General features: G+C 41.4%; 2 protein-coding genes across 5 annotated transcripts; both read right to left on the minus strand.

The window, feature by feature from the left end:
* Nucleotides 1–213: 213 nt before the first annotated feature.
* mapre3a (microtubule-associated protein, RP/EB family, member 3a) lies at nucleotides 214–10,205 on the minus strand. 2 transcript variants are annotated; one of them, XM_008399110.3, is made up of 7 exons: nucleotides 10,085–10,205; nucleotides 8,178–8,305; nucleotides 7,946–8,091; nucleotides 7,095–7,251; nucleotides 5,182–5,324; nucleotides 1,753–1,905; nucleotides 214–1,520 (listed from the first exon to the last, which is right to left on the minus strand). In XM_008399110.3, the coding sequence occupies exons 2-7, from the start codon at nucleotides 8,296–8,298 to the stop codon at nucleotides 1,452–1,454; spliced, it is 789 nt and encodes a 262-aa protein (XP_008397332.1). In that variant the 5' UTR covers nucleotides 8,299–8,305; nucleotides 10,085–10,205; the 3' UTR covers nucleotides 214–1,451. The 2 variants fall into 2 exon arrangements, with proteins under 2 accessions (XP_008397332.1, XP_008397331.1); XM_008399109.2 differs by having other exon boundaries at nucleotides 7,059–7,251.
* A 1,162-nt stretch (nucleotides 10,206–11,367) lies between these two features.
* Nucleotides 11,368–22,152, minus strand: dpysl5a (dihydropyrimidinase like 5a). Of its 3 annotated transcripts, XR_014085792.1 has the most exons (14): nucleotides 19,898–20,312; nucleotides 19,505–19,775; nucleotides 17,435–17,593; nucleotides 16,824–17,003; nucleotides 16,671–16,739; nucleotides 15,884–15,928; nucleotides 15,703–15,778; nucleotides 15,460–15,616; nucleotides 15,221–15,362; nucleotides 14,304–14,446; nucleotides 13,974–14,181; nucleotides 13,704–13,872; nucleotides 12,663–12,849; nucleotides 11,368–11,414 (listed from the first exon to the last, which is right to left on the minus strand). XR_014085792.1 is itself a non-coding variant. In XM_008399112.3 (13 exons), exons 2-13 carry the CDS (start codon nucleotides 19,763–19,765, stop codon nucleotides 12,764–12,766), a joined length of 1,695 nt encoding a protein of 564 aa, XP_008397334.1. In that variant the 5' UTR covers nucleotides 19,766–19,775; nucleotides 21,986–22,152; the 3' UTR covers nucleotides 11,368–12,763. The 3 variants fall into 3 exon arrangements, 2 of the variants coding, with proteins under 2 accessions (XP_008397334.1, XP_081459259.1); XM_008399112.3 differs by lacking the exon at nucleotides 19,898–20,312 and adding an exon at nucleotides 21,986–22,152 and having other exon boundaries at nucleotides 11,368–12,849; XM_081603133.1 differs by having other exon boundaries at nucleotides 11,368–12,849.
* Between the last annotated feature and the right edge of the window lie 1,308 nt (nucleotides 22,153–23,460).

Raw genomic sequence — 23,460 nt, forward strand, 5'->3', positions numbered from 1 at the left:
AAGTACTAGATTTTTATCTGGGAATAATTGTAATATTTTTCAATAAGGGTTTTAAAAATGTATTTGTAGCTCTACGGAAAAATACAGCACAATCATTAACGTTAGCTTGTGTTAAAATGTAGAATCTTCCGCTAGAAACAATGGAAACGTGGCAAAGTTTTCTCCTCTGTGCTAGCAGTGTGTAGGTTAAATTTAGAGACAAGAGACAACAAATACATTGTTCAACAACTGTGTATTTATTGAAAACTCAAAAGATGATTGTTCTGTGGACATGGTCGATGAATGCATGTTCCAGCCAGTTTGCAAATTGAAAAACAGCGTAGGGAAGGAAAAGGAGGCGTCGTCGTTGACAACCAGCCAACTAACCACAGATCACAACTTTCCTTCAGACGGGAACTAAAACTTAGGACATTTCCGCAAATTAGACATAAAAACAGCAATTTCATCAGTAGAAGAAAAAAAAAATCTGTCATGTAAAAATGTGTCTGTATTTGATTGTTGTAAACTGCTACATAACCATATTTTTAGTCTGCAGGTTAAGCTTAAAGGCTAGTGCATTGTTAGCCCATAGTATACTGTCGGGATAAACCAGAATCTTCTTGACACAACTTACAAAATCTTCACACAAAGCACATTTACAAAATATCACTCATTCACAGTCACTGTGTAACATTCTCATGCTCAGATATGTTGCTCATAAATAAGGAATATTTGCAGAGCAATGATCACTTTTCTGAAGTCGTCGCACCGAACAACTTCCTTCAGCATTTTCACATGCTTAAAACCAGCAGCAAAAAAATTTAATAAAATAAAAGGACAACTCAGAAGCTTGACCCAAGCACAAACCGGAGCGCGTTCGGCCCTCAGCTCTTTTCACATACAGCAGGTTTGCAATAGTTCTGCTACAGAAATTCAACCGAAACAAAATATAAGTTAAATAAATAAGAAAAAGACAGAAAGTTACTCAGAAGTCACTTCTATTACAGGTTTAGTGGCTCAAAAAGTGTCATGATGGCACTATGGAGCAGTGTTGCTCTGTGCTCTAACAGTAGTATCAACATAAAGGCAAATAAATAACTCAAGAACAAAAGAAAAAAAAATAAGATATTCCTTTAGAAATAAAAGTTAATCTTTACAGAAAAGATTTAGCTTTTGTCGTAACTCCTCTTGTTCCAGTTCTTTTTTTTTTTTTGCATTGCTCATGCTAAAATCACTGGGATATTGTCGTAGTTGCTGTTACTGTGTACATGGAGGAAAGGCGGAGCGGGAAATGATAAGATGGAGCAGGTGCGGTAAGACAGGAAAGGGAGGGTGGAGGTTAGCAACAGATATACACATGATCAAAAAGAAAGACAGACAGAGAGCAGGAAAAAGGAGAAGTGATGCTAGAAAGCGTGCAGAGAGTAGAAAAACTGAGGGGCAAAAAGAAAAGAAGTGGCGGAGGAGGGAGTTCAGTATTCGTCCTGGTCCAGGTGACCTTGTTCATCGAGGTCGTCCTCATCTGGAGGGGCAAAGCCTTCCTGCGACACACAAAACATCGACGTCTTTCAGATTTACGTTTTCTGTCGACTGAATTGAAAATAACCAAAAACACGTCTTAATCATCTCGTCTCTAGTAGCTGCAAAAACACATCACGAAGTCGGATGAGTCACAGTGCAGCCGCTGACGACGGAAGACGTTTTGGGAAATGTTTGTTTTCGCTACAGATCAGTAAAAGCAAAACGCATCATCAGTCCTAATGGTAAAGGTACCTCTGTGGCGTAGAGAATGTCAATTATCCTGCTGAGCACAGGGTTGTTTTCACTCTCATGTTCTTGGCAGATGAGCTCAATGTCCCGTAGTTTGCTGAAGTAGAAGTCTCTCTCTTTCTCTAGACCGTCCACCGTCAGCTTCAGCTCCATCAACTGAGGGGGAGAAAACAACACGTTGACGGTTTGGACCAGGGGCGTCAAACGCATCTTTGTTTTCTGCTGAATCAAGGTCATGAATACTCTTAAAGGGCCGGTGTTCTGACTATCTGTCTTAGCCGTAAATCCAGCAGACCTTATGGTAATGTGCATGCTCAGCAGATTTATTATAAATTCGTCAAACCTGTGTGTTTTATTTCTCAGAGGTTTACAGTAAATTTTATTTAATTAAGTTGCTATGTTAATCAAACATATTAACACAAATGACTTTTGCCGTTTCCAATATTGTTACCAAACTGTAAACAAGACGTTAGTCCCGTTTAGTGTCACTATTACTATAAATACTGTTTGACTACAAATTTGGTCGGGATATTTTGTCCCTACAGCTAATCTACCTCTTTAATATTGCAATATTTCTTTAGAAAACTGCACCGAATATGTCCTAAAAATAGCACATGAATAACGCGGGATGCTGACCGAAGCTGTTAGGCAACAAGCAGATCAACTGCTCTTTCTGTTGTAGGAAAAAGGTAGAAATAACTAGATTTTTCTTATTTTATAATTTTTTTTATTTACCGTTAACTTCTGAGAAATAAAACACACAAAATGAAACTTCTACAGGTATGACGGATTTATAAGAATCGTAACATAAAGTGTTTGTGGTGCACATTTGGAAATATTTGCAATATTTGCAATATTTGCGCTTATTTATGGCGGTAAATGTGACTTTTTATTACACACTGTATAGATTATTGACTATAATCTGACATCAGTTAAAGGCTAAGGCAGCTGTTTAGTACAAGTAAGATCATTTCTGACAATTTTTGATAAAAATCCACAATAAACTCCCAATTATGTATCAGCACAAAAAAGTTTGGGGATTCGTTAATTTTGCGTGAACTCTTCTAACTTAAATTGATATAATTTGGCAGTAAGCCGATAAAAGCTGTATTGAGTTGATTGATAACATAATATTTAAGCATACTTGGTGTTTAGTCTAGACCAGTGTTTCTCAACCTTTTCAGGCCAGCGCCCCCCTAGCCCTTCTCCAGGTCCCTCACCGCCCCCCACCAAAGAATTTGTAGGCTACTTTGCACTGACAATTATTTTATTATTAATGTTACTATCATTATTGTAGATGTTTTGAATCGGCACACCGATTATGTTTTCCCGTACACTTCAGCACGCCTTACGCTCCTTCACCTCGCGCACATAACGGGGTAAATGTAGCGAGTTTTGCCCTAAACGTATCGGCGTCTGGAGGAGGGGGGTGGGGGGGGCGTATGTTTCTACGCTCCTTCGTGGGGGGCGCCGATTTATGTTTTCGCATCCACCTGAATAATGTGTAGTTGCGCTCCTGCCCATGACATTTCAACAATGTTATTTGACCTTTTATCTGGAAATAGTGTCTGTTTATTCTTGCCATACAGTTCTCTGAATTAATTATTGCTCAAAAGGTCTTGCCATACCAGTTTATTCCTCTGTATTTACTTTAGTTTCTTAGTTTATTCTTGCATTTTGTTCTTCATTCATTTACATTTAGTTTCATTTGATTAATATTATCCTCTCTTGGTTTATTGCTATGTCCACTTTAGTTTCTTTCCTGTTGCTAGATTTATATGATCGTTTATTGACCACTAGTAATTTTCACTCATCACCAGCTGCGCCTCCTAATCGTCATGTTTCACATCATGTGTTGATTTTTTCACTGTTCATGCCATAATTCACATCTAGTTCGTCGCTCCGTTTTGCCCGCTTCTCATGTTTCAGAATTTTGCGCAATGTGCGCTGAGTTTTTTTTTTTTTTTACTCCCTAAGGTGCAGGGCGGTCGGGAAACATATCGATGGGGAAAAGGCAGACTTTTAAAACAACGGAAACAATTTCGGTATTCTGATTATTGAAATTTAAAAGTGCTGTGGTACCGTTGTTCCATCAAACCCGTTTCATACCGGACCACTTTCAGCACCGGTGTTAACGCTATAACATGAACGCTCTCTATCGTGGAATCACCCATGGAGGGATTTCTTTATTTAAATGGGTTCATTTTTCAGAGGGATACAAAGTGAAGGCATTGTGATTTTAGTAATTACATGTTTATAAGAGCAATTTTCTGTTGTCCTTCCATGGAAGCGGGCAGTTTTCAAACGGAAATAAAACACTTTTTAATATAAATTGCTGCTTTGACATGATCACAGAACTGCCAAAACATATGTAGCCTACATAAATACCAGGCAAAGTGAATCACAGCAGCATCATCAGCAGGTGTTACGCTGAACTGATGTGGAGCGGAGCTGCGCCATGAACACTGAATAGAGGAAGAGCTGCCATCGATACAGCTGCAGCCAAGCATGATTTAATGTTACACAATACAGTTTTACCAAGTTGCTCAAAGTCTAAACTGGTATTGTTGTGGATTTAAGGTGTAAAGTTTACCTTAGACCAAACGCCCCCCAAAGGCATCCCAGCGCCCCCCTTTTGTAAAAATGTCCGCCAGCGCCCCCTGCCGTCCTCTGAACGCCCCCTGGGGGGCGGTACCGCCCACGTTGAGAACTGCTAGTCTAGAGACTAGAGGGCCACATAAAAAGCTACAGCGGGCCGGATTTGGCCCACGGGCCCTGAGTTTGACACATGTGGTTTAGATAATTTGCATTTTGATTTACATACAGTAAATAAAGTTTGTTTTTAATTGCAATGATCTTAAAGAGATGGAACAGATAGTTTCCTGTTAGAAGGTTAAGTTTGTATATAAACCCTATTTGCTCTGATCAAGTGCAGGTTGGAGGCGAAGCCAAAGATCTTCCTGTGTGAAGCCAACATGAATTGTTTCTGGATCGAGCAACTGCATTTTAAAACGTAAGGCAGTATAAATATTGTTAAAATATAGTCAACTAAAAGCATTATATTTTGCAATTTACAGTACTTTTTATTTTTTTCCCCCTAAGAATACATATACTTTTCTCATTTTTGTTTTATGCCAAACTGCAGTGCATTTTTTTTTATTCCACATTAACTTCCTTATTTAAATGCAAAGGTAAATGACTGCAAAGTATTGCATTTTTTTGCTTGTTTGCAATCTAAGATGTCCCAAATCCTCAAATGCCGGCTACTGGAACAAAATCTTAAATTAGCATCATTTCTTAATTCTTTCTTTCCAGCAAAAAAATACATAAAAATACCAGGTGTCATCAGCAGAGAACAGTTTTTTTACAAATATAAGCTTGACACAAATTTACTTTTCCAGTAGAATATAAGTGGTCTTTGTGCGACTGTACCTGTTGATTTAGCTCCATGATCTCGGCGTCGCTGCCCCCGTTTCTGGACAAAGACGGATTCTTCCTTATGGCAGGCATGTTGTGCTGGACTCGCTGTGGTGTTGGCATGTTTTTGGGAACCGTTGGAGACGTTCGCTGTGGTCCTGGAGATACCGGAGACAGCAGGGGGGAGCAGTGGGGGGCGTTTCTTTTAAAACCAGTCAGATCACAACACTTGAGCTCTGTAGCAGTAGTGGCGACAGATCGAGCACGTTCTAGAGCGGCATGATGTGCCTTTGAGACGTCACATTGTGGAAAACAATTTTTACCATTTTCATTATGACACTGGAGATCCAAATTATGCACGTTCAATTCGACTGTAAGACAACTAAAAGTGCTGAAGTCTCCAAGACAGAACATGCAGACACGCACAACTACGGTTCTGAAAATAAGTGCAGTCATGATTCTGCCCATTTCCACCCACACAGCTACGTAGTGACAGAGTTACAAAGCTGGTTTTTGACACACTGCAGCTCCATGGAGATTGTTCGCCATGATGTTCAAGCAACAGAACAATTCTGCTCCAAGCTCGTGTTAGTAATCTGAAAGCAGTTTTTTAAAAATGTGGTCAATCAAACCAGCTTTAGGAACAGCATAGGCACATCTCAATTCATCAGAATGTATCATTTAAAAGTTCATGTATTTAGGTAATTGAACTGATTACACACAAGCCTTCGGTTCCTTACATTTTCAAGGATTTTGAGCTAATCGAAACCTAAAATTGAGTTTCTCAAAGAAAAATCTGAATATTTCATAATGAGTAAATGCTACATTGTAGGCATGGTCATCACTGACACCTTCCACAATAAGGTTAAGCCTCAAAAGGGTCGCTGCTAAAGAAGCTGGCTGTTCACAGATATTATTGGAAAGTTGAGTGGAAGGGAAAAAGTGTGGTTGTAACAGCAATAACCCCAGTCTTGAGAAGATTGGGATGTAATTCTCATCTCATTCAAGAGTTTGGAAAGGAGAAAACAGGTGAGGCTGTTGTTAAGTGAATTGGCTCCTATTATTCTTTTTAGATTAAAGTACATTTTATATCTTAATATTTTTTTAAAAAGGACTTAATCCTTCCATTTGCTAACCACCTTCATGCTTGATTTTATTTTCCAAAGTACCTGAGCCCCTGGCCACAGTGCCAAAAATACCGTTACAGGCTTTAAAGTTCATGTCATCAGTTCAGATGACGTCAGAAACTAACCTGAACCGTTGGGCTGCTGCTAATGAGACGTAGCAGAGCAGAGTGCTGCTAATTTTGTAAATATACTGTCCAGTGCAGGGACATATTTTAAGTAGGCCAACATTTCTAAATTAAAAATGAATGTCCTGTGTAAAAGAAAAATTCCAGAGAAACTGAATTTTAGCTTTTTATAAGCCGTGAGCCGTAATCATCAAAACTGACTTAATCATTTGAAGTACATCACCATCATGTCTGCAGCGAATCTGTAGAGGTTTCACTAAAAATAACTTTTAAATGATATTCTAATCATATTTGAATTTATTCAGATGATTCTTCAGTTGCATCAGCTGTGTGATGAAGAATCCAGGTGGAAATATTCAACATTTTTGTTCATGTTTTAGCATTTCTGAGCCAAAAAAAAAGAAAAGAAAAGGGGAAAGGATGTGGACTGTCTTTCTTAGTGTGGCTGCATCCCTCTATGCACTGCGGTGTCGGCCGCGGACCCCCGCAGTGTCATAGGTCAGCGGTTGCCGAGCTGTGAGGTTAGCCCGCCGCTCTGTGAATTGTGCCACTCACAACACTTGCTTTACAGCGAGCGCTTTTGAGCCATCCAAAAGCTCAGCAAGGCCGTGCAGCGAAAGCCAAGAGGGGTTTGGTTTACCTGGGTTTCTCTTTGGTTTGTGGATAAAGTGATCACCTGGATTAGGGGGAGGGGCCACGTCCTGCCCCTGCCTGGCTAGCATGGGGTCGTACTCCTTCCCGTCATAGTTGGCGTCAAAGAACTTCTTGAACCACTGGACGAATTCAAAGTTGTCCTGAAATTTTCCTTTGACAAGCTTTTCTACTGGAATTATCTGGAGAGGGGAAACAAAAAGATCTCTGTGAGTCTCAAGGTGTGAGACTCCGAGTTTTGACGTCCAGCAGAGAATGAGGGCCACGCTGAGAAAAATAGAATATCAAGATTACGAGAATAAAGTCATGATATTATGAGAATAAAGTTGAAATAGCATGAGAATAAAATCAGAACAATATCAAAATAAAGTCATAGTATTAACACTTTATTCTGGTAATGTAAAGACTTTACTCTCAAAATATTATGACTTTATTCTCGTATTCAGCGCATTATAAGCCTGGCGGGCCACCAGGCTTTCCTTGGGCCCCCACCAGGCTTAGCATTGTTAATTTATTAGTTTATTTTAATAATTGGCTATTTTTATTTAACTTTTTTACTTTATAGTTGGTGTTTAGGTCTTAATCTTCCAGTCTTCCAAAAACGCATAACTATCAAATGATATTTTCTCATTTTCTGTCAACTTTAAACATTTTTATACTGAAAAACATGGCGGCCAGCTGGATGCAGTAGCGCCATGAGCACCGGGCTCAGCAAGTTTTCTGGAGGAAATCCTGCGTAGTATTCTCATCGTTTTGCGACTTTGATCTTGTAATCTTATTATTACTATTATTTTTTTTTATTAGTATGGCCCTCGTACTCTGTCGTATCGTGGTATTAGATTTGCAACGTAAAACTGGGCGATGAAGGCCGCTTACTTTGTCGACGCTCATCCTTTTAAAAGCGGCTTGAAGAACTTTGAAGTTGTGTATAAATTCATGCTCCAGTTTGGCTTGAAATTTGACCTTCTTTAGAAGAATGCAACCCGGAAATAACATGTCCATGAACTGACAATAAGCGGCTCCTGGAGAACACAGACAGACATTGTGTTAGATCAATGAAGACGCTGGAGAATCTTCTTCTTCTTCTTTTTTTTTCGCTCGAGCTTACCTGAACAGAGCTGCTCGATCTTGGTGTACGTGAGATGCAGGGAGTCGTTGACCCATGCGAGCATGTCATGACGGCTGAGGTTGTCAATGGACACGGATGTGGCGTACACATTCACTGCCATCCCCTTCCTGAGGAAAACAGCGACACTCTTTCAATCACCGCTCTTTGATAAATTACCGTATTTTTTCTGCACTATAAGACGCACCTCATTATAAGGTGCATAGAATAGACATTACAGTTAAGGGTTGCCACCCGTCCAGTATTGAACCTATGCGGGACGTGATTTGTTCCGTACTCTACAAATGTGGATGTGTAATAATAAAGAAGTGGACCCCGAGTACTTTATATAGTAGTCTGCCCCAGTCATTGTTTCACTCACGGTGTTGGTGTTGCGATCTTGTGCCCAACTGCTTTCTGGGTAACACAGACCAATCGACACGCTGCCGCTGCAGTCTCTGTCTCTCTTCCCCCGCCCCCCATGCTTTAAATGTATAGGGGCTGGTCCCTAAAGAATGTCAACACAACAGTCCGACTCCGGTTGGCGAGGAGAGCCTTCCATGACTGGGCCGGGGCGTGGCCGGGCGGTGGTCACCCTTCTCCGTTCGCGCACAGCATGTTCTTGGAGAACGTGGTGCTAAATGACCTGCAGACGACCTGATTATCAGATCGGTAGGTAGATAGGTCAGTCAAACTTTATTAACAAACCAGCGTTCTGATAACCTGACAACTATCCCAGCATGCACCGCGCGCTTCTTCTTCTACGGGAGAAAATGAAGTCGGCGGCTGCTTACTGTAGTTGCTAGACCTGTTGTGGCTCAATATTGGTCCATATATAAGGCGCACCGGATTATAAGGCGCACTGTCGGCTTTTGAGGAAGTTGAAGGTTTTTAGGTGCGCCTTATAGTTTGGAAAATACAGTAAGTGAAATGTTCCTCTAGTGGTAGCTGAATGCAAAAAAAGCACACCACACTTTTCAGATCTGAATTTGTGGCAAAACCAAAATGAAAAAAAAAGAAAAAGATTCAGTCTAGAAGGATCTAGAAGAACCCAACTTGAGCAGTCACATAACAGCCTGTGGGATACACATTTGATTTCTGATTGTAAACCAGCTATAATCTCCAGATGTGTTGTAATCCTCTTTAGATTGAAGTCGGATGGCAGCTTTACACATCTGGCAGCTCCAGACTGAATGAACCAGTGATGCCTCCCTGCACCGACATTCACCTTTCCGTATCAGCACGTCCTATCGGTTTTATTTAAACAACTGAGTCATGTTTAAAGCTGGAGGACTGTAAATGCCCTCTCAGCAGAGCCAGCGTTTCCCAATCTGAGGCTCGATTGCCTCACAATCACTTGACGCGGTTAACACCTATTTGCAAAATAAAATAAAATAAAATAAAATAAAATAGAGAAATAAATAAATAAACATTTATGAGACCCAATCACCGAGGCTCAGACTTACACGGTCGTTGGTTCAGGAGTGGCTGCTTTGAATAAGAATAAGCGGCGCACCAAAGCAAAGTCAGTCTATTCTCTATGGGGGGAAATGTGCGGGGCCTTGGGGGGGGAGAAAAAAAAAGCTGCAGCAAAGCCCTGAGTGAGAACCGCTGAAATCTACGGATAAAAACCGGGGCGGTGGGGTCTGACATGTCGAGTCGGAGCTGAGAACAATAAATGCTCCCGTTAGCTGACGCTGGAAGCCCTTTGGGCTGAAAAAGACGCAACGCCGGAGCTGCTCTCCTAGCGGCCCCCTCTACAGGCCTCCCCGAATACCTCAGGATTCTCAGCACGGGGGAAACATCCTCTGTGTGTGGGAGGAAAAGGCAAAACACGTCTCCCCCACGCAACACAGGGAGCTGAGGGGAAGGAGAGCGGGTCTCTGAGGTGTAAAAGCGCCGATACTCACTGTGTTCCGTGTTGTTGTCCGGCTGGCAGCAGTTGTCCTTATGGCAAAGCGCGGTGCAGTGCTTGGTAACGGGCCGCCCTGTCTGAGCCTGCAACAATCCGGCTCCTACTGCGCAGGCGCCCGACTCCATGCTGTTAAAAGGCTTATTATAAATAGGACTTTGGCCCGTTCCTGCTAAGAGACACATGATGTGTCGGGTTGGATTTTAAGCTCGTTAGTGACACGATGCAAGAGGTTCTCAAAGAGGTCAGGACACACAACAAGTAGCTTATGTTCAACTCGTTTCTACTGCTGTGGGGGGGGGGGGAGCGCACCCTCATTTAATTACAGGGTTCTATCAGCACATAACACAAATAATCTGGTCTTTATGTTGTTCTGAAAATTTAGCCCAATGTTCATTAAACAAAAACACAAATTGGAGAAGCTGTTGGCTGAAAAAGCAGCATCCCTGCTTCCAACTACAGCACAATAAACAATTAATTAAGTAATAAAATCTGTAAAAGCAGAGGGAGTGTTGGCAGTCAGCTGTGCTGGAGCTTACAGGTGTGTGTTAACAATGCCCAGAAGGAAAGAGGTCAGCAGGGACTTCAGGGAAGCAACTGTCTTTGCCAGCGGTGGATCATGCACTAAAGAGTCGTTAGTCTCCACAGTAGATGCTACAATAGTTAGCTGGCCAGATCCTGCAGCAGCAAAACACCAGGATAATTCCAGCTGCTTCACAGTTTGTGTGAAGTTTTAGTTGTTTTCTGGAATGCAATATTTAGTTTTCTTTTTTACACTCGTCTGTTCAAGAGAAATGATTAAGGGACTGGTATCTGATGTTAGAAATCCTCATGTCAAAAATAAATATCTTACTATTTTCATTGAGGTCAGAGTTGCTTTTGCCACATTTCCTAATAATCTTCATTTATTAAGTTAGCCTCAAGCTCTTCCATCTAACTGTGGCTTAAAGTTTAGCTTTAGGACAAAAGCCTGTCTTAAATTATATGATAGAATAAGACAATGATCTTAAACAAAACAGAAAAGAAACAAGCTGCTTACAATAATTCAGGTTAAATTTAATTATTTTATAACCTAGTAAGAGCAAATATGTACAAAAGATGTATTCTTGATAATAACCTGTCTCTGATTCCCGTCACGGGCATTTTATCACTTTTATTTCCAACATATTTCAAAAGTGGGTTTTGTTTTGTAGGCGTTTGAGGTGAAACGCAACGGTGCGAAGCAAAAATACTCGAAAGCCAAGCATGTGATCCAGCCCTTATCAGTGCTTCGACGCAGGCCATGGTTTCACTGTGGTTTATTTGCACTTTAATCATGTGATAAAGAGCTGCAAGACAAAAACAGGAGAAAGAGGAATTCAATGTGACAACACATTGTTCAGCACCAGTGTACAGTATGTTTGGGAGGGGAAAGACACTGCGAGAGCCACTGGAGCATCACAAGACTACAGAAACAAAAAGAGCAACAAGCTGTGCGTATTCCGGCTTCCACTCACAAACAGAATAAAACCAGGTACTAAGAGACTTATTATAAGTGTGAAATTTACAAACCAACAGCAGAAAACTTTTTAAAAAGACAAAAAAAAGTACTAGTGCGTTTCTGCTCTAACTAAACAATCATACATACTGTTAACGTCTGAAGGCATGTAGACGCCTGGCACTAACTTCCCAACGCCAACACACTGTGAAAACACTTCGACGTGCTTCACAGTGGCAACGCCAGCCAGCCGGGAAGTGTTGGCGGGAGCGTTTAAGCTCCGTCCCCAAAAGAACCAGGGCAGAAATGACGGCGACTGACACGTCATGATCTACGCTCTTTTTGTTTGGGGGGGTTAGGTGTTAAAAAGGCCATCTGGGTGAGACTTTTTGCTCAGTGTGGTCATAAAGTAAAGCAAAATGAATAGTTGTGCTTGACATGATAGTAGCGATCATAACACACATACAGTACACAGAAAAAAAAAAAAGTCACGGCGGAGGTACGTTCACATTTAGTGGGGTGGGAAAAAAAACCCCATCCTGCTGTAAACATCAACTGAGACGCTAATCTGAACTCCTTCGTCTTTTTGATCCCTGGAACGCGAAACAATCCAAACATAAAAATATATACAAATTAAAAAAAGAAAGCTTAGGTCATTTTTCCTTTTTTTCCTTCCATCAGCTGATCAAAACCGACGAGTTGTTGTAATACATATACAATAGTTACAATTCATTCGCCACGGCCCGCAGTAAAAATCATCTTATGACATTAAAGGATGTAAAAAGGCATCTAAACAGTACATGACACAAGTGCAAAAAGTTGTATCTTACAGTGAGGTAACACAATTGTTTCATAAAAACAATGTTTTCTAAACTATACGGTACAATGCTTTCCCCTAACACGATCCAAAAAAAACAAAAAACAAAAGGAACTCAACAGCAAATCGTTTTTTTATGCTGCTTTCATATTTGGTTACCTTTTGACTGAATTTTGGTGGCTGTTACCGCGTGACAAATGTTTACAATTCAGCAAATCCACATGGATACGGTTTTATCGTCTAAAATAACAGCAAAATTCAAGATAAAAAAAACAAACAAACCAAAATGTGACTCGATCGCTTCATACAGAATCGACTTGTTTTAAAAGAAAGATGAGTCGCCTTGCTCTGCCGCACATCTTCCACCGTGTTGGGCTAACCGGTTACCAGATCCCGCTGGATCTCCCTCCGGGAGGGGCCAGGATCCGAGCCGAGGATCTCTTTGGAATGTTGTCGTCAATCTGAGCACCTGCAGCCGCGGAGAAAAGGGGAATCGTGTTGAGTTCAGCAGCAAAAAAACAAAAAACAAGTTAGTGTTTGTTTTCTCTCAGCTTTCTAAAGCGTCGACTGTAGATAGATTTAAGAAATGAAGGTTGAAACTGCTCCTGGTTTAAGATTTAAACACACGTTCCTGTGAAACAACTGAAAATGTAAATCTGAGGCGTCAGATTACTGATGCCTAATCTTCTGTGAAGCAATATGCAGATGATAACCAGCTATACTTATCAGCCAGACGAATCAACCGGGTAGCGCTAAATCAAGTCCTGAAGACATAAAAACCTGGACGAAATTTATTTTTGATTCAAACTTCTCAATTCAGAGATTGTCCATGGATTTAAAGACACAACAAACTCTATATAGACTTCTATTTACAGCAAGTGAGACCAAAATTTAACCAATGGCTTTCAATCTGATGAAAACATTTAGAAAAAATTTTGCTTTCACATCAAAATTGCAGAACTACTCCTGGTTGATCGATCAAATAAAATCAAAATAAACCACAATGAAGCTTGTGGATGTCAAGTGGAAGAGTTTAACCGGTTCTAACTCCATGTGTAATGCGTCCGAGGCCTACTGTGTCTGTTTCTCCCCTTTTTCTCAACATAAACAAAGTTATAAATAAATCCCTGGTAGTTGTAGGATTTTTAAGTTCAAAAATAGTGCAGCCATCTCCAGGGGCAACCAGAGCATTTCTAGCCCAACAGTCTCTACAGCGCCCTCGTCAGGTCATTTTTAAATGAAGTACTGACGTCCAATTATTGCTTAAAATAAATCAAGCTAGTTTCGCCACGGAGCAAAGGCTTGTTCGGTGCCGAGTCTCACCAGACAGGCTGAAGCTGGACTCGTGGAGGTCCCTCACGCCGCCATGACGGGTGCAGGGGCGCGTTGGGGTGTCCAGGTCCGGAGCGCCCGTGTCCCTCTTTCCTGAATTCACCACGGCAACAACATCGCCGTTGTAGGGCTCCCGGTCAACAGCTTTCACCGCCTGGCTCTAGTGGAACGAGAGGGTCGGCAAACATGGACAAATCAAACCAGGAAAACCTGCCAGTTACCATGGCGACTAGAGAAATATCCATGTTGTAAGAGTTTTACCTTTTCTCTCTGCACCATCTTCTTGTAGAGGTAGTCTGGGAAAGTCCTCAATGGGCAGAACTTCCCAGAACCCTCTGCGCACGTGAACATGCCGTTTTCATAGACCAGACGCCCGCGGCTGATGGTAACCAGGGGCACGCCGCGACAACGCAGACCTTCGTACAGGTTTACGTCGCCTCCCTGGAACTGGTTGTCCACTGAAATGGTCCTGCAGGCGGACATCAGAACAGAGATGACCCAGTTCAGTCAGACAAAGGCTCGATTGGGCTGCAGAGATAAAAGCTGCAGCGAGACGAGCTGGTCGATGAGAGTGCGGATCGGGTTTCATACTTGGATCCCTCGGGGTCCCAGACCACCACATCAGCATCTGCTCCGGGGATGATCCGGCCTTTCCGCGGGTACAGGTTGTAAATCTTGGCCGCGTTAGAGCTCGTGACGGCGACGAAGCGATTCTCGTCCATTTTGCCTCCAACCTGCCCCGGTAAAAAGAAAATAAAGTTTGTGAAAATTTAAAAGGTTGAAATGGAAGGAACTCTGGAAACAATCGTTATCTGACACGCTGTGTAAGGCATTCGCTTCCTAAGAGTTTTATTCTGTTTTTTTGCTTTTCATATATGGACATATAAATGTTTCAGATTATTAAGTAGATTTTAAATCTCTAAATAAATACTATCAGCAGCTCACAAATGATGTTATATCTGCCACAGGATAGGCATTTCCTTAATTAACCTGAAAAAAACGCGAGTCTTTTACACTGTCATGTCCTGACCTTCCTTATTCACACTCATCTTTTATTTCAACACCACAGGACGGTTTTCAGCTATTGTTACAGCCACACCATCTCAACTGAATTCCTGACTTTGACTAGGCCACTCAAAATTCTTATTATGTTACGTTTTGAAACTCGAACAGGTTCAACTAAAAGCTGAATGAACCTAACAAGTACAGGCTGGCAGATTTAAGTCAAAGTAATCTTTTAATTTCCCAAAATGTTTACACAAATCACACAAATTTAAGGCATTTAAAGACTTTTTAAGGACGCGCAAACACTCTGGATATTGAGTTCTGAGGCAAAAACAAAAAAAAAAAGAATTAAAGAAGAGGAAGAAATCTTTACAGGGCAAATGCTTGAAAAGCAGTTTTTGTTTTTGTTTTTATTATTTGTTTTTATTCCCCCAGTGAAATTGTATTTTATATTTGTGGAAGTTCTCCGGCTGCCAAAGCAGGAACAAAAGAGCCACACATACCACCCCCCGCTCCCAGATGACGCTCATACGGTCCTGAACGCCTGGAAGGCCGTGAGGGATCTTTGTGAAATCATCCTTGCCCATGGCCCTCTGCTTGACTGTGAACGGACGGTGATCAGACGCCAGGACGTTCAGAGTGTCGCTGCGGCGGGGACGAGGAAGGAAGGCAACGTCAGTTTAGTCGCTGAAACAAACTCCATCTGCGAATGTAAGTGAGAGACCGTGTGGAGTTTCCTCACTTTCCCAGCAGACTCATCAGGAAGTTGGGAGTACTGGGGTCCAGGCGGAGAGGAGGCACAGTGACGTGGGCGGCCGCGTGTGACCAGTCCAGGTGGTAGTACTGCATGCCGTTCAGGACGGCGTGGGCCGTGGTCGTCTCCCCGTGGACGACCTTACCTGACAGGAAAAACAAGGAAATGCTCACGGTCTAGGAGTGGGATACCTGCTGCAGACGCGCAACTTGAAAGTGAGCTAGCTTCAACCTTGCATCTTGGCTGCGGCCACCACGTCGCCTGCAGACATGCTGGACACATTGACCAGATAGATCGGGCAGTGGGCCTGAAGAAGAACGAGCATAAATATATTTTTTACAGCAATCCCAGCACTTCTGTTGGGCCGTGGAGACCGTTTTACGCTTGTGATTAATGCCAAAGTTTAACTCACCCTGTTGGCGATTGTGATTGCCCTGTGCGTTGCTTCTGCTTCCAGCTGCAAACCACACAGAGTCAGAAATGATTCTGTTCCACTGCAAATAATTTGCAGCGTCTTGCTAAAAGCATCTATGACTTTTCTTTTATGATGCAGCCGCCACCATTTTTCACTATGACAGTGGTCTGTTTTAGTACATTTTCACAATTATGCACCACTTTGAGGTCAATTTATCACAAGAGTTGAAAACCATTACTGTCCACAACCTCAAATGACTCTTTGAAAAAAAAAGATAACATCATTTTTTATATATAAATACAGACTCCAGAATTTGTTTTCATGCTTAGATAAAATAGTGATCATTGTTATTTCAATGTATTTTGGTTTAAGAAAAAAGAAAAACATGAATGAATTTTCTTTAATTCTGTATTCTCGGAAAACCTGAAAAGAAAACAACAAAAACCTGAAAAGAACATACAATAAAGCCCAAACTTATTTATACTCCTTGCAGGTTCAGCTATACGGTAAAAGAGATTTTATCTCATAAAATAATGTCTAAATTAATTGATTAAAATTGTTAATTTTACATAAAAATGCATTACTAGCCACACGCTAGCGAAGGGTTTGAAGTGTAAAATTTGCCTTCGGCACCACAGGTTGCAGAAATCATGTTCTGTAAGAAAAAGTCTCATATAGGCAACATATTTACTGAGATTTTATTGACTCTGACCAGACTAGAGGAGTAAAAAGTTATTTTATCTAAGGTCTAAAGACAGTGGCTGGTTAATTTTGAGTCTCCAACCTCTTCAGGTCGACTGACTTCAATCCCCTCCGGGCCACTGATCCCGAGGTCTAACGCTTCCTTCGCACCCTGAGAAGACAAGGCAGCGTATACATGTTTATTTACTGTTATTATAAACTGTTTGAAAATATATATACAAGGATTCTTCCCAACCTCGGCGACCAGCTCCCCGTTCTCAGCGTGGACCCTTGCAATGGCCCCGATGTCCTTACAGTGCTGCAGGGCCTGGAAGAGTTCGCTGTCCCTCAGCATGAACGTCTCCTTGTAGGCCATGAACATCTGGAAGGAGTTCACTCCTTTCTCTCTCACAAGTTTCTCCATCTCATCTCGCACCTGCACACAAGGAAATGGTCCAGGTGTTGATGAATGGGCGCGGGGGCCAACAATACTTGCTTGTGTGCTGAATGTGCACAATTTGCACATTTGGAGACTGAAAATTTTAGCCATTCTTCTTTGTAAAATAAGTGGACCAGAATCTGATTGGATGGCTGTAGGTGCAGTGCTTGTTTTCTGCCACATGCAACATTTGGGACAACTTGACATTGTTTAACATGGAGGTTTAACAATAAATGGACAAAATGCGAAAAGAAAATGCGAAAAAATATAAGAGTATTAATTCTTTACTTTTAAAGTAAAGAATTAAAGCAGCTTCCTAACTTGAGCTATTTGACAAATTTGAACAATACTGAGTAGGTACAATGTGATCAATGTTGAAGAAGGTTGAAAACATATTTTTTAAGAGAGGGAAATGCATAGTTTCATACCTTGGGTCCCCACCATGTAACTCCAACATGAAGAGAGTAATCACAGCAAGCTTTGGGGTCAGCCATGCTGCGGCACTTCTCGTACGCTTCCAGCAAAGACTCATTCTTCTCTGGCAGAACATGTCCGATCACCATCGTTGTACCGCCAGCTAAAGCAGCCTGGAGGAAATCCCATGTGTAGGTAAATGCTTTAAAAGCAAACTATATATCTTTTGAATGGAAACTACTTTTTCTTGATGTGCTTTTTTTTTTTTTTACGTTTTCAAGACATAAATTAACTTAAACATAGACAGAAAGCAGAATGTAAAATTACCAGTATAAAATTACCTTAAATATTCATACAATAAAGGTTAATGTACAACCATTAACCTTTATTATTTATTTATTTGTTTATTTCATGCATTTACAGTTCAAAATGAACATGTCACATGCTGACCTGAGCCCGTTTTGAATAAAATATATTATGTAACATTACAGAAAAGATTAACTTGTTAACCCAGTAAATATTTACAGAACCACAATCTAATAATCAATACAGGCTCATCCCCAACCATGAACCTTAAGACCTTTAACAATGATCCTTACATGTGAAGCATAATTCTATCAGTAGTTAAAGCACCAGGCTGACGGCTCCTCATGGTGCAATTATGAGCTATTTAAACCCATTACTATGTTATTACTTTACAGCCTCAGTACTTAATAGTTTTCCAGCCCCTAGAAGCAGATTTACTACAGTAAAGCTGGATAACCACTGAGGACAGAGTGTGTTTTTGTGTACGAGTGCCTGCCTCAGTGAGCATCTGACCCCAGAGGGACTGTGGAGGAGGACGGTAGAGGGAGAGGGGTGTGTGTCTGAGGACCATTGTTCCTCAGTACAATGGCGTGAGTGAAAAGATTTGCGGCAGTCTTTGCAGCAGCCCCTCGGTATCCATGGAGACGGCTAGCAAGCTACATTTGTCCCCAGGCTATTTTCTTTTTCTGGTGGCATCAGGGAGGAGATGAGAGAGGGGAGGATGAGCAGGGAGGAGAGGGAGCAGCTGTAAGTGTCTGTGGGTTTGTTCGACATTCAGCGTCCGCCACCTCTCAGCTCGCGCCGTCGTAAAACGCTATAAAGTGACGAGTCATCATGGACGCCCGAGAGGAGAACGACACATCTGATTCATTCAGGATAACTCCTTTAAGTACATATCAGCCCTGCTCACAGAATATGGGGATGTAAACAAAGAAAGCTCTGCAAATTGGAAATCCTATAGAGAGAATAAATGATTTAAAAAAAAAACTTAATAAATGTGCTTTTCTTATCTTAGCGCACGTCTTTTTCCTACAGCAACCTGTTTTGCTGTTACTTTTTCATGCATATTTTTACCGGAATCAGCTGAACTCTGTCCAACATTGAGCTGGATATCTTCTTTTCTGAAGAACTCTCAATGACTTGATACAGGAAAGCAAAGACTTATTTTGTTTTTTTAAGCATTATTCATTATTTTTTTTCTGCACTGCTGATTAACAGGAGCCAATCAGAAATAACAATTTTCAGCCAAATAAGTCCTAATAAAAGCAACAACACTCTTTGGTGTGAAAACTCTTCCTGAGTGAAGAAGAATTTCTTTTCAATTCAAGCTTTCATTGAAGCTGCTTGTGTGATTTGGTTAAATTAACATCAATTTTGCCCTCAAACTGTCTACATTAGATATCAGTGATGATGATCTCTAAAGTTACTGAATCTGTTCTCAAAAATCAATACCACAGCTTTAGTTAAAGCTTTGTGGTGAGAGTAACCTCGTGCATTTTGCAATAGAAAACTCGATATAAGTGTAAAATCAACAAGATTTGTCCAAGATTGTGTTTAAGTTTCAACAGAGTCTGAAAAGTTCTCCCTACGGGGATCAAAAGCTCGATTCATCACCGACATCTCGGCTAAAATTAGCAACTGAAAACATTTACATCTGCTGAACGAAATGACACCAAAATCCAGATTTGAAAGCTTCACACCCCGACACATAAATCAACATCTACATCTTGCACTGCCACAGAAAGTTTCCTCCGCTCCCCTCTCCTGCAGGGTGCTACCTTGGTGCCGCTGTAGTAGTCGTCGGCAGTGACGGCGTTCATGAAGGTCTCCTCCAGGTGGACGCTGGTGTCGATGCCCCCGGGAAGCACCAGCTTCCCCGAGGCGTCGATCACTTTGGCTCCTCCGGGGATCATCAGCTCCTTCCCCACCTGCTGGATGATGCCGTTCTCGATGTAGACGTCGGCCTCCTGCGTGCAGTCGTCGTTCACCACCTTGCCGCCCTTCACCAGGATCCGCACCATTGCTGAGCTGGAAGACATGGCTATCGCTCTGCGTCGCAAAGAGAGAAACGCACACGTGTTCGGGAGAGTTTGAGTGACGTCCTTGTGAAAAGTGTGGCAATCTTGGGTCCAAATACACAAAAAGACAAAAAGCTACAGATAACAAGGTACCTCATTCTGCGACAGTTTGAGGAGTTTAACGAGGGGAGAAGAAGCTCTGGGTAATGCTACTCTGTGACGGGTCTGTCACACTGTGACTGACATCAGCCACGGCGCTGAGGAGGCTGTGTCAGTCACCGCCTGAAACCTGACGTACCATCGCGGTGACGCAGTGGGAACAGAAAGAAGCTGAGTCCGGTTGTAGGTCACAATGAGGCGAACAAGGGTCAATAAGGCTGTTATTGTATAAAAAAAAGACGGCCAGTCAGACAGCAACGTACAATGACCTGCATCACACTGGGATAAATCTGACAAATGTATACAAAGACAGAAATGTGTGGCGACCAAAATCTCAACATGAGTTATTTTAATTTCAGTGATGATACCAAACACAGAACTGGCTACTTGTTAGTTAGTTAGTTAGTTAGTTAGTTAGTTAGTTAGTTGGTTGGTTGGCTAATTGGTTAGTTAGTTAGTTAGTTAGTTAGTTAGTTAGTTAGTTAGTTCGTTAGTTAGTTAGTTAGTTAGTTAGGTAGGTAGGTAGGTAGGTAGGTAATGTATTCATCAAGTTAGCAAACAAACAAAAAATAATATTTTTGAACTGAACACCCGAGTTCAGTTCAGTTCTAAATAAAAGGCTAAAGTAAAATTCAATACCACAATTTAGTAGTTAATGTTACTAGATTCTAACCATCATGGCACACCAAGTGTACAATTATGTTTGATTACATTTTAAAAGATGGCTAAAATTTACTATCATCCAAAAGTCATTTTTATAGTGCACTGTTTGCCTAAGCAGCCAGGACAATTAATTATAATAATAAAAAAAAAAAACAAACAGGCAAAGAAATAAATAAATAAATAAATAAAGCCTGATAGTGTAATATAGAAATGATATAATATTTGTTACTTTAATGTAATTTTTGCTTGACCTGAATACTGACCAGTTCTACTGTTTATTCAGAGTAATTTGAATATGTGAAACAATATTCAAATTGTTTCACAGTAGGTTAAAATAAAGGGAAAACAATTTAAACTGCACGATTTTCAACTAAAAAAAAAAACATATGCATATATTTCTGCTTTTGGGAACTTAAGCAATCGCCAAGTTTGCCCCTCCCTGCAATCCCTCCACTCAGCATCGGTTCTGGTTGAATTTAGGTTACGGTCCGCGATTAACAATTCATGAGAAACAAAGAAGCAATCTCCCGGGTTCCTCCTGCGCCCTGCCTGGCGGCCTCCCCTCTCCTTCCCTGCGCATCACTTGTGGTTGATGATGTTGGGAGCTGTGCGTGGACGTGGAGATGGTGTGTGCCCACCATCTCCCTGGATCTGTGCGTGCTTGCGTGAAGCGCAGGATGCGTGCGTCTGAGGGTGCGGCAAGTTTACTGCAAGGCATGGCACTGCCTCACGCTTCCAGATCTGACGCCTGATAGTGGGGAGAGGTTCTGGAGAATCCACCAGAACCTCCGCGAACAGGTCGAACTGCGCTGTTGCTGCTCCGCTGTGATCTCACTTATTACTTGTATTATTACAACACGGAGGTGGTCGGCGGTGAACGGCGTGGAAGTTGCTTAAACGGGCCTCTTTAAAGAATGTTAGGAAATTGTTTTATAGTAAATAAATAAATCAGGCGCTTCATTTAACGTGCTCAACTTTTATTCCTGATTCATTTTGCGCGCACGCGCATAAACAAAAAACCGATTCCTCTCCCGCTTTTAATCTATAAATAATTCCTGGTAAATATGCAGATTTGCCTCGTTTGTTTCCAGGCGTAGTCAAAAATGATGACACATGACACAAAGAAACCGGTCTCCATCATGACGATCAGCTGCACAGCCAAGACTCAGAAAACCCCACTGCGCGCCCTCTCTCCGCGGTAAGGTAACGCTGGCGATCTAAGTGGCCAGACATTAATTAAACCCTGCGGCCCGTCTGGACGGAGGGAGAAGGTGTGGCTGAGCTCCAGGGTGTGAACGGCACCGTGAAGCCCCTGGGGAGGGGGGATACGGAAACAAAAGTGTCCGGGTAGCAGGGGTGGTGATTAAGACGCAGAAGCCCGCTGGCCTTAATAAAACCGCTAATATGTGGAGCACATACCTCCAGGTTGGGCCTGTTGCAGCTGCTCCAATCCGCGCTCTGGTTACTTTCTGACCGGAACAGAAGGCAACACAATCCGTGGACGGCCCTTCCCAAGCAGATACACACACCAGATGGATACCTTCCCGGCCGGTCTGGGACCAGCACACCGCAGCAGCATCAGCGTCAAGTCAGCGAAGCGGATTGAATGGAAACGTCTGATGTGCCCCTTCAAACTAAAAGTCACATGAAATCAAATACTATTTTACGTCACCGTTCAAAAATAATGAACTTTAAGGAAGCCATATATAAATAAATTAATCCATTTATATTTGTACTTGTAATTAAAAAAAACATACCTTGAAATACTACAGACACTTTATAATGCTCTTTAGATGACTGTTGTTGGGTTTAAACAGCAGAAATTACGGTATACCAGAATCTAAATATTGACAGGTCAAATTAGATTTATGTCGTAATTAAACAATAAGAAATACTAACAAATAAACTAACATTTCTGTTATTGTACATTTGTTGAACGTATAATAAGCCTCGCTACCTGACAGCCAAAACTCTGTCAAGCAAGAAAATACAATAATTTAATTTCCCACTTAAAAAAAAAAAGATACATTTCTGCCTTTTATTTTGTAGCAGCATATCCTATGGTCCGGTGGCGATTTGTATGTGTTATTTTAGCTAACCTTCCGCGCGCCGCAGCATCCACGCCGCGAGACGAGGCGACGCTCCAATCAGCGGCGCTGCATGAGGGCTGGTCTCCTCAACAGCCAATCACAGCAGACGTAGGGCGCGTCCACTCAGTGGAGGCTGTACCATTATCAAATGAGGAGGGAGATGAGAGGCAAGCATCAATGGTAGAACATTTTATCTGAATGGAGTTTTAAAAAGTTACTAGCTGTTAGTATTATCTTCCTACCGAGGGTAATTGTGTTGTGAGTAACAGGACTCTATATTATTTAATATTTATGTATATTTTCCTCGCTGGCTTGTAAGTTGTCTTCGACAGTATTATGCTACAGTTCGTCATACTTTCAAGCTGCCCAACAATGCTTTGCGGTTATATTAGTAATTTATAAATAATTTACAAAACTACAATTAGGCAAAGTTTTTACATGTAGATTCATCATTTATTTTTGTGTAGTTTTTATGTGTTGTTAATATAGAGACATACAGTCATATTCAATAAATTAGAATATTATTGACATAATTCACTAAATGGAGCATGTTATATAGATCTATTACATTCAAGCCTGTTTTTAAACCTTTATGATTTTACAGCTAATTAAAACACAACATCTGGGATTAGAATATTACATCAGATGAATAAAAAAGGATTTTTTTTAAATAGAGAAATGTTTAATCAGAATGCATATAATAAAACCCAAAAGGTTTGACCCAATTCATACAGCTTAAAAGACAACTACCCCTAATACTGAACAAATTTGTGTAAGTTTCTGAATTAAAAGTTACAAAAAAAT

The sequence above is a fragment of the Poecilia reticulata genome, chromosome 22 (genome assembly GCF_904066995.2).
Source record: "Poecilia reticulata chromosome 22, P_reticulata-male-v2, whole genome shotgun sequence".
In the NCBI taxonomy this organism is placed as follows: Eukaryota; Metazoa; Chordata; class Actinopteri; order Cyprinodontiformes; family Poeciliidae; genus Poecilia; species Poecilia reticulata.